The sequence below is a fragment of the Rhinopithecus roxellana genome, chromosome 4, assembly GCF_007565055.1.
Source record: "Rhinopithecus roxellana isolate Shanxi Qingling chromosome 4, ASM756505v1, whole genome shotgun sequence".
NCBI lineage: Eukaryota > Metazoa > Chordata > Mammalia > Primates > Cercopithecidae > Rhinopithecus > Rhinopithecus roxellana.
Window position 1 is genome coordinate 176,423,693 of NC_044552.1, and position 15,038 is coordinate 176,438,730.

Consider the following 15,038-nt stretch of genomic DNA (forward strand, 5'->3'; position numbering starts at 1 on the left):
TTTAACACCTCCAGAGAGGGAACTGCCCACCATTTTATTGGGATTTGTATTTATGAAAGTCACATAATGAATACATGTAACACTACAAAAAGAAACTTTAATTCCCCCTAAGAAAAGGGTACTTCCATCATTTTATTACATTTCCCCTTCATTTAGCAATCACACTTCTGCTTTTTCCTACTATTGTATTAGGGGCTCTGCTAGATACAGCTAAGTGATAAATCCTAGACTAAAAAGACAAGGCCACTTGTTTTTAAAACTAAATCATGGTGAATTTGTCTCAAGAATTTTAAAACAGAACTTAGATTTTAACACATGAAGCAATTTACTTACAAGGGAGAATGTTCCTTAGAAGTACCCATTCGAAGTTGAGCAAACTGCATGGAACGGTTTAGTAACCAAGGCAACAGAATTGAAACCCTAAGATTCCCTGGAACTAGGGGTTCCCAATCAGGAACAGTTAATTTCGTCATGAATTAACATTCTATTTCAATGTGCAACCATGTTCTTGAGACAACCATGTTCTTGAGACAGGGGATTTCATTCACGCTAGCAAGAAAAATGGCTAATGGGAGTAATTAAGAAAGGGCTAGGGACGGAGTGAGAGGAGAGAAGGAATAATTGTGCCAAAAATACACAGTCAGTTTAGACTGTAGTCTAAAGTAAAGACAACCATGCAAATCTACAGGTTAGAGCTTTCTGGTTCCTGTGAAAGAAGGCAATAACATAAAAGTGGTATGAAACAAATTTCAAATATATTCAGTGAGCTTTCTCTAGAAAGTTATCAGTTACAGAGGGAGTTACATAGGAAACAGGTGAATTCTTCTCTTTTAATTCTGCTCCACTGTAAGACTCCCTCCAAAGTCCTCACTGTATTCTTTTTTTTTTTTTAGGACGGAGTCTCACTCTGTGGCCCAGGCTGGAGTGCAGTGGCTCAATCTTGGCTCACTGCAAGCTCCGCCTCCCGGGTTCACGCCATTCTCCTGCCTCAGCCTCCCAAGTAGCTGGGACTACAGGCGCCCGCCACCACGCCTGGCTAATTTTTTGTATTTTTAGTAGAGACGGGGTATCACCGTGTTGGCCAGGATGATCTTGATCTCTTGACCTTGTGATCCGCCCGCCTCGGTCTCCCAAAATGCTGGGATTACAGGCGTGAGCCACCGCGCCCAGCCGGTCCTCACTGTTTTCTATTCCCTCACTCACTTAGCTCTCATTAGAGGCCACACCGATTTTCTCCCCTTTTTGCAGTTCTCTGGTCTTCAACTCCTAAAGAAAATTAACCTCTTTCATCACTAAGATGTAACCTCCCTTGTACAGCAGTAAAGTTGGAACTTTGGCTTAGCTATGTTGATACTTAGGGGCACAGAGAGGTTAGCACACAATGGGTCTAAATATACACCACTGTGGGGGATAAATGGCTTCCAGGGATCTGGATGCAGAATAAGTTAATCCAGAAGGATTCAATGCAGTCATCTCAGAAAGTCAGTCACATGTATCTTGGAGAAGTCACATGGTTTCAGGGTCATTCTAAGAATGCAGCTATACTATAGTCAGCCCAAGTGGCCATCACATTAAGGAATCTCAATTTGTGAAAAATAATATTTCAATAAAAAAGGAGAACATTTGTTTTGTTAAAGGAGTGGTAACTTCACGTGGATATTTGTCATAGGTTTTATTTAAATGAATGCTACCCTGACTACATTAAAATATGATTTATTTAATTTAAATTTATTTTGCACATATACAACTTTTAAAGAACAAGTTCACGGCTTAAGCAAATTAAACTCAGATTGTAGAAATACTTCTCATTTGCAAAGTCTTCTGGATAAAAATAGATACTCAGCCAATAAAGACTATTCATCTTTTCATTTCAAAAAGGAAATTCAACCATAATATAAACTCATCACCCAGCAACCAATATACCATGAAGGAAAGAAGAAAATAATTAAGAGTTATTATTGTGTCTTAGACCCCAGTGGATTCAGTCCTGCAAGATACTCTGGACCAAGGACTAGTTGTTCTGTGACAGCAAACTCAATTCAAAATTGTATTTGCTAAGCAGTTTGAAGTTTCAGAAAGGAGGTAGGAAGTCAGGTGTCTCATTAGGGGAAAAAATGAGTAGAGAATCCGAATAGAGAGAAGGGAGTTCAGGGAATAAAACAAGGGAAAAATAAAATTAAGACATTATGTGAAGGGGAGAATGGCAGGGAAAAGGGTGGGCCAAGGAGATTGTCTGACTTAAGCAAATAATATTGGAAAGTAGAAATCAAATAAAATGGTCACCAGCCTTTTTACAAAGGTCTTTCCCAAGACTTTGTTGAAGAAAGGTTAACCTAGGGTTAGGTACCCTGAGGCATAATCTGATTCTGCATTTTAAACTTTAGGGGATACTATCATTTACCTGTTAAAGCAATTACTAAACTAGATAATAAAGTCCTAATGCCAAACTGTTAATTGAAGTGTTGTCTCTCCTAATATTCACGTCCACCTGAACCTTTACTTGTGATTGTATTTGGAGATCGGGTCTTTGCAAATGTAATCAAGTTAAGATGAAGTCATACTAGATTAGGGTGGGACCTAAATCCAAATGATCAAAGTAGGATATAGACCAAGCTGATGACAGTGGAACAGGAAAGAAGCATAAATTTAGAGATGGTGAAGAGGAGGAGCCAGTGGTACACAGTAAAGAGGAGTCAGGCACAAAGATGATTCCACTGTTGAATAAGGAACAAGGATGGAGACCCTGGCAGAAGGGAGAGGAGTAGGAGAAGCAACTAAGTTTGATGGTAAAGGGACAAAGAGGGAAATAGCTAGTTTGTTTGCAGAGGCTAAAAGTTAACAGCTGAGGCTCTCAGTGGACTAACTTTTCAAGTTGGTTCAAAGCAGTAGGAAGAATGAAAGAATTTGGGAGGACAGACGGGAAAAGTGAGAATGGAACATCCTTTACCCTTGGGGAACAATTTTGATGTCCTATTACAAACAAATGGTACTTCACCTGATTACCTGTCAGTATTGGTCTTATTTAAATGTCTCAAGTCTCATGGATTTCTATCTTTTATTTCTAAGATGAATTAAAAGTTACTAAATACGTCCAAGTAGGACAGATGAATCACACTATCTATGCAGTTAATATAAATTAAGTGAAACTATAATTTTGAATAAATAAGGTTTTTTTATTTTAGATTTCAGAATTGGAAAAAATAATGAAACAAGTAGGCCAATGGGTCATATCTTTCCCCCTACTTAAAAGCTCTTAACCAACAGTAAACTTGGAAGTCAAGTATAAAAGAAGTCTGAAAAATACTTCTGTAGGAGGCTGTTCAACAAATGAAATTGAAACAATGGTGGAGTCATCTGTATGAAAACCATGTTGGAGCCCCACCTCACACAGATACCAGGATGAATTCAAATGCATCAAAGATGCAAAAAAAGGATAAACTACTAAAGTACCAGAGGAAAGCATTATTCTGAAGGTTAAAATCTTTTACAAGGTATTTATGAGGTAGATTCATGAAACTGTTACAATTATAAATCAACTTCTGATGCGTGAAACTCTTACAATTATAAATCAACTTCTAAGCCAGTTCAGTGAACCACTTGGGTGGCCAGAAAAGAAATACATAAGAGTAAATGATTAGCCAAGTCTCTACTAGATGAGCTAAACTTTCCTCCTTAAATCAATAGCTCCTTATTTCTTTTGCTTCAAAAATACAATAGAAGAAAATTCTATTTTTAATACACTTTGTATTAATTTCCAAGGGCTCCCATACAAAGTATCAAAAACTAGGCGGCTTCAAAAACAACAGAAATGTATGCCTCACAGTTCTGGAGGCTAGACATCTGAAATCAAGGCCATGCTCTCTCTGAGGGTTTTAGGGGAGAGTCCACTCTTGCCCCTTCTAGTTTCTGATGTTGGCCAGTAAACCTTGGCATTCCTCAGCTTGCAGACCCAGCACTCCAGTCACATGACTGTCCTCTCCCTGTGTCTCTTCATGTCATCTTCCTCTGTGCATGTCTAGTTCTGTGTCTAAATTTCCCCTTTCATTAGAATGCCGGTCCTTATTGGATTAGGGCTGGTGCTAATGACCTCACTTGAACTTGATTACCTATATAAAGGCACTATTTCCAAAGAAGGTCGGATTCTGAGATACTGGGGGTTAGGACTTTAACATGTCTTTTTGACGAGATGCAATTCAGCCTGTAACACACTTCAATCATAATATATCTATTACTTAAAACACACATTCTCCATGTCAAATCCCCCTGGAAGTAGCAAAGCCACAGGCCAACATTCCCCACAGGGTGCCCTGGGGACACCAAGCACCACAGGTCCACTATGTTCAACATAAACACAACCTGACCCAGACTCACTGTATTAGCCTGTTTTCACATTGCTCATAAAGACACACCCCAGGCCAGGCAATTTACAAAAGAAAGAGGTTCAATGGACATACAGTTCCATGTGGCTGGGGAGGCCTCACAATCATAGCCGAAGGTGGAAGGCACATCTCACATGGAGGCAGACAAGAGAAGAAGAGCTTGTGCAGAAAAACTCCCCTTTTTAAAACCATCAGATCTCTTGAGACTTACTCACTATCATAGGAACACGGGAAAGACCTGCCCCCACAATTCAATTACCTACCACGGATCCCTCCCACAACAGATGGGAATTCAAGATGAAATTTGGGTGGAGACACAGGCAAACCATATCACCCAATGACACAGAACCTGGAGGAGGGTGGGCAAAATGCCCCTGACATGTTTCTCAAATACTGTCAAGATGAAAAAAGGATTTTTAAAGGTTTAATAGCATCCAAGCCAATAAGCATTTATGAGGCTTCAAAGTTTCATGTGAAAGAAAAATCCAGTTAACAACAGCTGCTTTCCTTGAGTTTCACCAGAGCTTCCACAGGAGCAGTAGAAAGTTGGGTGGGGTGACTTGGACATGGAATATTTGCAAAAAAGCTGCATATTGCCACTCCAGAGGGGCTGCTATTATGCCTGCTAGGGTGATTCCAGCCCAATCCTAAGGCTCTTATTATACAGTGGGTGCAAAATCTAAATGGCAAATCTTGTCCTTAAACAGAGGCTTCTGTCATCTCTCCAGGATGTCTCTCATACGTCCATTTCATGTTATCTTTCATTACCTTGCCAAAGCATGCTGCTGGACACCACGACAGCCTGACAGCAGGGTTTACTGGTCCAATGACAGGTTGGGAAGCAGAGTCCTGGGAAGCCCTCCTAAATCTCTGGAATCTACAGGGACCTCCCAGAATTGAGTGTGTGTCTTTGAAGATGCTCCCAATTCCCAGATTTAGGTGTTACATCCTCTCCCAGAACCCTCATCCCTACCCACTTTAAGTTTCCAATTTCATTCACTAAGTGAAACTCACTTGCAAATAGACAGTTGAAGCCTGCTAAAGTCCTCAGAGTGCAAGGCTCCGTATTCCTCTAGCTATTTCTCTGTCCCTTACAAAAGAGAGGTTGGAAATGGAAATGGAGTTTCACTAAGGTGGCTGTCCGGGAGATATCAGAACAACAGGTAGATTTTGGGGAGAGGAAAAAGGAGAAATGTCACAGCCTTAGAGAGCAGCTCTAGATTATGGGAAAATTGAGCTGTAACAGGGCTCAGAGACTTCTTAAACTCAAGACTTTCAAAAATCACCTGTCATTTGTTCATTTATTCACCTATTTCCTGAGCTCACATCTGCTAATTTTAACGATGAGGATGAGGATGAGAGGCAGAGAATCGAATTCCTGGATTCCTGGGGAACACAGACACAGAACAGGCCTTGAGCCCTGGAATAACTCACACAACCATGCATCCTCGAGACAACATAGAAACTTCCAAGAAACCTGAACTTGGGGCTGCTGGGAGGCATGTCCAGAGAGAGTAGATTGTCTACCCCTGGGGCCAAAACAGAGCAAGGAGGCCACCTGAAGTAAATGACAGCGAGTCAGGACTGAGGAGGAAGAGGGGCCTTCTAGAGTGTGGAGTAGAAGGGGACTCAACAGGAAAGAGGAAGGAGAAGGTCACCTAGTTTGCCACTAAAAGAATAAGGAAGTGGTTAAGGTGGCATGTTTCACACAAAGCCAAGCTGCCACTGAACTGCCCCTTGTCCTCTCTTCCTCTTCCTGGGCCAACACTCTCAGTGTACTCTCTCAGATCTGTGCCCAGCAGCAGCTCACGAGGCTGTCACACTTTTGGTTATAAGTATTTAACAGGCAATAAAAAACTCAGGGCTAGACATCTATCAAAATCTTCATAAAATATATAGAATTATAGCAGAAACTTGAAGTATAACATTGCTTTTGAGACATGTAAAATTATGGTGAATTTTGGAAAAGGCTTAACTTTTAATAAATCAAAAGGACACTGTGGTGACACAATTCAAGCTTCTGGGGAAAAAATCTCAGATGTATTTCATTAACACCAAAACTAAGAATGAACCACTGAATGATGCAATTGAGTGTGATGCTGAAATCAAAAATACAACCACTCTTGCAGTCATAGTTTTTCCTTTTTAACCTTCAGCTCAATGATATTACAGTTATTGACTAGTTGTACCATGTGTAGAATAATAGTAAATTAAGATTTAGTAATCTACTTTTTAAAAAACTGAATTTCTACCCAGGGATACGGCTATAAAATTCCTATTAAAGATAAACAAATTTCAGCAAACAATAAGGAGAAAATCTTCTCTATAGATAAATATCAAAAAGTAGATATATAGTATGTGTTATAAAAAAGCATCTTTTATCAGAGCTGGCTTCGTAGGTTTTATCATTCTTATTGCTACTGTTGTGTTTAAACTGCAAAGAGAAAAAAAAATCATTTCTTAAGGTCATCTTTATCCAGGTCTACTAGAAGTACTTTACAGATTGGAACTTGACTCTCACACTTTTATGATGCATTTTATCCTAAAGCTCTGCACATCTTAATTCTGAGTAGAGAAATGTATCAAGTCAAAAAATAATCCCCAGGTATTATTGAAAAGGAAAATTCAACTTATAATCATCAACATTTGAAAATCTTGATAATATTCTGTTAATTAAAAAAAGAAGAAGAAAGCACTTCTAGAACTATTAATACAGCCCAAAGTATTGACTATTTTTGTTAAAAATTCATCATTCAAAATGAAGTCAATTCATGGCTGGAGTGCAGTTGTGGGATCTCGGCTCACTGTAGTCTCTGCCTCCCAGGTTCAAGCAATTCTCCCACCTCAACATCCCAAGTACCTGGGACTACAGGTGCGTGCCACCAAGCCCACCTAATTTTTATATTTTTTTGTAGAGACGGGGTTTTGCCATTCTAAAAGCCAGGCTGGTCTTGAACTCCTGACCTTAGGTGATTCACCCGCCCACACCTGCTGGGATTACACGCGTGAGCCACTGTGCCCAGCCTATTTCCTCTTTTTAAAAATTACTATTATTATTGTCATTCTCAAACTATTATCTCATAAACGTTATATTGTCTATATCAGATTTTCAGTGTGGGCTATAGTTTTTAAATAATAGATGGTATTTGAATATACAAAAGATATAAATCCTTTTCAAAATGTTGCTTTGTGTATTTTTCTGAAAAGCTTGACAACCATCTGTAGAGCTTTTGCAGAAGACTTTTTTCTTCCCTCATTTTTCGTCTCTTTAAAATCAATGACTATTTTTATTCTGCTTGGTCAGACAAGTAGGCCTTTGATTTACAACAGCTGTATTCCCATGGAACACACACAAACACACATATATATAATTTCATTTTGCCTTTATAATTTTTTTTTAATTATCCAGTAAGAAGACATAGTTTATTGGTCTAAGGATTTTGGAATCATTCAGGTCTTTTAAACTAACATGATGAAGTTATAGAGTGGTTTTATTACACATCTTATTGCCATAAGTGTGTCTAACTCTGGCTTTAATACTTATATTTTAACAATTGCTAGCCTGTGTATAATCTTTTCCTTTCCTTGACTTCTCCATTTTATTCCTAAATTCAGAAGATTATTGATGTGAAGTCTTCAACCGCTGGTAATGTATTTGAGCTTAATCCAGTTGTTACAAATGCTCTTCAATATTTTATTATTATAAAAATGTCATGATGGGAATCTACTGATATGTAAGAAAATGTCTATACTTCAGTTCAGCAGTACTCCAGAGCTAAGATTACCAAGATTTCATGAGGGAAAATATATGTTTACAGGAAAATAAAACTGAACAGCAACCAAGAGTTGGCTCTCAAATATATGACCGTTAGTTTCTTCGTTTGTTTCTCTTTCCCTAAAATATAAGAACAAGGCAATAACAAATATAAAGAAAAAACTTACAGCCACATTACATTTAGATTCCAACAATTAACTTATAATGTATCTGCTTCATATAAAAATGCTAAAATATGTAGGTACTCAAGAAAACTTTTCATTCTGAAGATGACCAGGAATTTTTGTTTGCCAGTTCGACTGACACTGAAAATCTACATTTGCCTATTGTTCTCCATGCTTCCATGTAATCTAATAACCACCCAAACCACCAAAATGGTGGCCTCTAACAAGGCTGGGTTCTGGTACTGCTGGCTTCTTATTCTACAGCCCACATGTTTATATGCTGATAGATGCAAATACATGTAAGATTCTCTAAGGCCAGACATAAGTTCACTTGGCCTGTAACACAGCAGTGACCCTTGAAATGCAAGTACAAACTCCACATTTTTTAGTTTCATATTAAACATTTCATGCTTCATAGGAAACCATTAATTTCATCTATTAAAAGAAACCAAATGAGAAAACCTCCAACTAAATCTATCACTCATTGAATCTATAAGCCCAGAAAAAAATTTAACTTCCTCTTGCCTTGGTTCATCTACATTAGCTCCTGAATGGATACGCTGGGGCAGGGAGAAAGCCATTTTCTAGCCTTGTTTCCATACAGACTTGAGTTCTTCTCCCTGAACAACAGGAGTAACAGTCCAATTTTACCATAACACCAGTTCTGAGAGAATCAACTGAAGGAACAAGGTATCACTTCAGCCACGGGGTCTTTCTGAAAGTTTCTTTCAGGGATGATACCTTAATTTATTTTTCCATTGCCTTTCTCTTTCTCCTAAAATACTAAGCATACACCAGGTTGGATAAATAATTGGCATTCAGTAAGTAAACTTATTATTATCTCTTTAATCCATAAAGATCTTTCTTAACTTTTTTTGTTGTTTATTTTTTGAGACATGCTCTTGCTCTGTCACCCAGGCCGGAGTGCAGTGGCACTCCACACAAACGTGGTTCACTGTAGCTTCAACCTCCTGGACTCAAGCCATCCTCTCACCTCAGCCTCCCCAGTAGCTGGGACCACAGGTGTGTGCCACTGCACCCAGCTAATTTTTAAAATTTTTTGGTAGAGACAGGGTCTCGCCACGTTGCCCTGGCTGGCCTCAAGCTCCTGGGCTCAAGCAATCCTCCCACCTCAGCCCCAAAAAGTGCTAGGATTACAGGCATGAGCCACCACACCCAATCTAAAAATCGTTTTAAGATAACATTGTTTTATTAATAATTGAGATGTTTTGAACAAAGGTCATTAATATTAAGAACTTTTGTAAATCATTTAGTGTTACAAGTTTCTGCTAATGTGAACATATACTATTAAATAGTTTTATCATGTAGTGTCCACCCTAAATCTTTTTGGTAAATAAGATGGGTTAAAAATAAATTATGTCAATTTAAAAATTTTAGTCTTCTAGATTTTGATTTAAAAATATTATTTCCTAATCTCCAGGAAAATTACAGTGTATTGATACTGAAAATGAACACATCTCCTGTAACCTTGAAACCAATTACGTAACATGTTATTGCTTCTTTTTCCCCCACTATTTCTCCCATGACATCACAACCAGTTCTTGAAAAGCTATTGACTCTTAAAAGTTGAGCTTCGCATTCTTACCTGGCACCCTCTTTGCCCAGTTGATCATGTGAACCAGCTCCCTGTCTGCCAGGTTGGTCAGTAAGCCCATCATTGAAGCTTCACTGAAGGGTCTGGTAGGATCATACTCGGAATAGACTATGGGGGGCTCAGCATCCAGCAAGGCACTGACCATCTGGTCGGCCGTCAGGGACAAGGCCGGGCTGTTCTTCTTGGAGTGCTTGATCATGAGCGGGCTTGGCCAAAGGTTGGCAGCTCTCATGTCTCCAGCAGACCCCACTTCACCCCTGCCCTCCCCATCATCTCTCTGGCGCTTGTGTTTCAACATTCTCCCTCCTCTTCGGTCTTTTCGTATCCCTGAAAACACAGGGGGAAAAAAACAATTAGTTTATTTTTTTCCCGTGTAAACTTTTATACAAAAAATTTTCAAAGCTAACCATCTTTCATTTTATTTGAAGAAATACTTTCAAGCACAGGTGAGCTAGTAAGTGTTTAACAAGTGGCTCTCCAAGAGAAGAAGCTTGTAGCAGTTGCCAATTTTCATGGTGTAAATACTGCCACCATAACAAACTTCAGGCCACCTGTCTGACATCAAATGGCTTACAAAACTCCTGCAAATTGAACAGTAGGCTTTGGTGAGCCCGTACAAACTGACTCTGACACACCAGGTAGGGGTGTATGTAGGTAACGAGTATTATAAAAAGAACAGAATTCTAATTTTAGTTATTCTTAAAATATGTTTTAGCATCAAAGACTACTTCTGCTAGGAATATTCTTTTAATAGTAAATTAAAAGGGCATTTTTAAGAGCATTTAGTCCAAGTAGACTTCTTAATGGGCAAGACTAAATAAGAATACTTGCTCGTAAGGTATATTACAGCCTCTGGCCCCCTGGGGTGCTAAGTCCTTTACTGCTACTAACCTGCTCCTCATCACCCTAGGATTACCACAGGTTCCTCAAGTCATTTACTGGATTTTAAGCTTTTCACAAATGTATTTGTTTTTCCTAACATAAAAGTTGTAAAATTCTAAAAAGAGTTTGTTTTATTTGATAATTTCCCCCCAAAGGTTTACCCAGCTGTGGTTCTCACTACCTAAATTATGAAATGGGGTGAAGAGAGGGGGGATCCAATCTTTTTGCAGTGATTCTTTGAGGTTTGGGCTCAGCACCTGAACCTGAAAAAGGCCATACTGTGCTGCCGAAATGTACTAACATCTGCCCAAAACAACTATTTTAAAAAGACAAAAAGCTTCTATATTTTCAAAAAAGTTAATCTCTCCAATATTTATCAGACAGCAATAATTCTTAGATTTAAATGAAGGAAGCAATCATTTTGATACAAAGTTAATGCAACTATTTTTAATATCAAAGACATGAGAAATAAATGCTCTTTATAACATATCACTTGTTCTGTCACTTTGTAACAAATAACTAGTGTGAGAACTTTGTCTTGTTTTGTTTTAATTTGTAAAGGTATTTGGACAAATGTGTAACTGAAATATATGTATATGTTTTATACATATAAATATATATATATAATATATTGAATGACACTTCAAAAACATAGAGAAGCCATGAACTCTTCCTATTTGCTCAGTATTAAAATAAGCATTTCCCATGAAATAGTAAACATTATAATAAAGATTATTATTATTACTAATATGCATTCAGAACTTACTACATATTTTAAGCATTTACATACACTTCACATGGAAGCACTTTAGAACTAATTTAGTTCTCACAATAATCTTGTAAGTTTGAGAAACCGTTACTTAAAGAGATGATCCAACTTGTACAAGATCATTCTCTATTAAGTATGATTCCAGATTCTGGCTCTGAAAAGAAGTTTGCTTTTGTTTTCAGTTAAACAGAGATTTTGAATGTAATCCATTATGTAGGTACAAACTTAACAAGTTTCAGGACATTATGTAGGTACTAACTTAACAAACTGAGGGACACCTAAAAGTAAAAGATGAGAACAATGGCACCTGACCAGCCATTGTCCTTGGTCAGGCATTTCAACTTTTACTGCCATATTTGCCAATGAGATCACAATATCTGAACTAAGGGAGATGATATGTCCACTCTACTCTCAACTCATCAGAGCATACCTGATGTATCACACTCATTGCTGGATCCTGAAACTATAAGAAAAATAAGCCTACTCAAGTTAGAGTAACGAGAAGGGTAAGGAGACACGAAATCAGGTCATATAGTGAGCAAGTGAGGAACAAAGAAGGGTTAGCCTAGAGAAAGGAAAACATGGAGGAAACCTGAGCATCTCCTGTACATGGGTTGTTCTGCATAAGACGAGTTCAACTTGTTCTTTATGAGCCCAAAGGTTAAAATAGAAGCAGGGTGTGGAAACTTTTTAGTTAGTTACAGCTCAATGTAAGGAAGCAGTTTGAAATAGAGCTGATGACAAAGATAGAAGCTGCCATCACAGGAAATGATGAGGGGGATCACTGGGGGTTTCCAAGAATAGGCTAGATGAAGACTTTCAAGGGATGCTCCCAAAGGATTCCATTATCCAGAAAGCATTTGCACTAGTTGACCTCCAGTAGCCCCTCCAATGCTGAGATTGTTCTATACGACTCTACCACCCTCTATTTGAAACACTAGAAAAAAAAAAAAAAAATGTAAGAGCAAGAGACTTGCAGTGGAAACCAGGGAAAAAATGTCAAAAGCAAAGAATCTTTCTAGGTTCAGATCTCTCAGGAAATTCTGAGGTCAGAGTTTTGAGATGAGTCCTAACTTGTATTTCCCTACTTTGTGTGAGGGCTGGGGTAAGAAAATGCCTGGTTCTTCAGTATTAGTCAATGTATTACCCAAATACTATTTATACCCCTATTCTACAAGTTTACAAAGAAATTAATAATGTGATCAAGTCTTACAGGAAAGATGCAGCAGTGATTACAATCTTTTAATAGCAGATCTACAGAAAGAAATAAAAGCAAGTGATTTGACTAAAAAAGAAATGGTTAGAAGGTGGTATTGTTTTTCCTAAGGTGAAATCAAGAGTTACCAAATTGTAACTACACAAGCATTTTACCTTTTAAAAATAAAGTACTGGCCGGGCGCAGTGGCTTAAGCCTGTAATCCCAGCACTTTGGGAGGCCAAGACGGGCGGATCACGAGGTCAGGAGATCGAGACCATCCTGGCTAACACGGTGAAACCCCGTCTCTACTAAAAAATACAAAAAACTAGCCGGGCGAGGTGGTGGGCGCCTGTAGTCCCAGCTACTCGGGAGGCTGAGGTAGGAGAATGGCGTGAACCCGGGAGGCGGAGCTTGCAGTGAGCCGAGATCCGGCCACTGCACTCCAGCCTGGGTGGCAGAGCGAGACTCCGTCTCAAAAAAATAAAATAAAAATAAAAATAAAAATAAAGTACTTTAAAAATAATATGCTTCTTTCATAAATGTAATTTATCTTCCTTTAAAAAGATTCCAAAGAAAAGCACTTAGGTTAATAAAACAAAACAAAATGTAGTGTTATCACCCACTTTAAAAGGCTTCAGCAGTCATACTAAAGCTAATCCACTTTCCAGCAGAAGAATTTTAGAATCAATTCAGAAACTGATATTGGCAGTTATCAAAAATATTTCATCAAAGTATTTCTTCATTTAGTAAAAATCCGTTCAATACTTACAATGTATATTCACGGAAGATGCAGTAGTAAACAAAGACAGATCATGTTACCCTCCATCAAGTTTTCAGCTTGGAGGGAGGAAGACATTGATCAAAAGTTATTCAATATTCATTGAATGAATGAATGAACCAATGAACTGCCAAAAGCACAGTGGATGGGAGGAAGTGACTGGGGAAGAAGGAGACAAAGAAAACGTCTCTAAGAAAGGATGTCACATTTAAATCAAATCATGATATTTCCCTTCTTGGAGGAATTTAGGAGCAAACTACTTAGATGACTTAGTTGTAGTACTGTGTGAAGAAGTAAGTGGAACCACCACACCCATTTACGTCTCACAACTGTATGATTCAGGTTGTTGAACACAAGACACACAGGTTTGGGCTTTGGAACAACAAAATACAATTGGAAAGATGAGGAAAGAGATGACTATTTATAAAATCATCAAATAATCAAGTAGGTGAAAGTAGATTCACTTAGCACTAACAAATATTTTCTTTAATATACTGATATGGTTTGGCTGTGTCCCATCCAAATCTCATCTGGAATTGTAGTTCCCATAGTCCCCACATGTTGCGGGAGGGGCTCAGTGGGAGGTAATTGAATCATGGGGGCAGGTTTTTCCTGTGCTGTTCTCATGATAGTGAATAAGTCTCACGAGATCTGATGGTTTCATAAAGGGCAGTTCCCTTGCACACACTCTCTTGCCTGCTGCCATATAAGACATGCCTTTGCTTCCCCTTCACCTTCTGCCATGATTGTGAGGCCTCCCCAGCCATGTGGAACTGTGAGTTCATTAAGCCTATTTTTCTTTATAAATTACCCAGTCTCAGGTATTTCCTTATAGCAGTATGAAAATGGACTAATACATATACCCTAAATGTACTATATTTTCCAAATTCCAAAGTCCCTACAAAGTGTACAAACAAAACAAAATTAGAAAATTATGCATATTATATGACCAACTGCATGTGATAGGATCCCAGGGGTATGGTTCAATGAAGAATGGATCCTCTTCTACATGGGAGTAGTAATATTACACATTACTGGTGATAATATTGCACAGACATTTTATAGAAGTTCAAAAATATCTAACTAGAATTGAGTGGAGGAAGGTAAAAAAAAAAAAAAAAAAAAAAAAAAAAATGACCTGACTTCTATTTCAGTTTTACCCCAGGTTAAGTGAAAACTGCAAATCAGAAACAACAGGCTGTGTCACTATGGAACATACAGCTTATTCTTAATTATATAGAATGGTGGACCACGGGAGTGGCATGGATAATTGAAATTCAAAGATCAAATTTAAAACTCATTCCTTGCTTCCTACCAAGACATTGTCTTGAATTGTTAGTAGACCAGCAACATAGAGTGATATGAATTTTACTTAAGTTCACCCCCCGACTGTCTAACTTTTGTTAACTCTCAGGGAAAAAGCCAAAAGGTCAAACTACCAGTTCATAAAGCAGAGGAAAAAACAAAAGAAACAATTA

At 38.2% G+C, this 15,038-nt stretch overlaps 1 protein-coding gene across 7 annotated transcripts in view; it reads right to left on the minus strand.

Annotated features, from left to right (window-relative positions):
- ESR1 (estrogen receptor 1) overlaps positions 1-15,038 on the minus strand; it is a 469,479-nt gene that overhangs the window by 155,096 nt on the left and 299,345 nt on the right. For all 7 annotated transcript variants that reach the window (XM_030928659.1, XM_030928652.1, XM_030928653.1 and 4 more), the window contains one exon: positions 9,925-10,260. In XM_030928659.1, the coding sequence (XP_030784519.1) occupies positions 9,925-10,260 (336 nt within the window). The remainder of the gene's footprint in view (positions 1-9,924; positions 10,261-15,038) is intronic.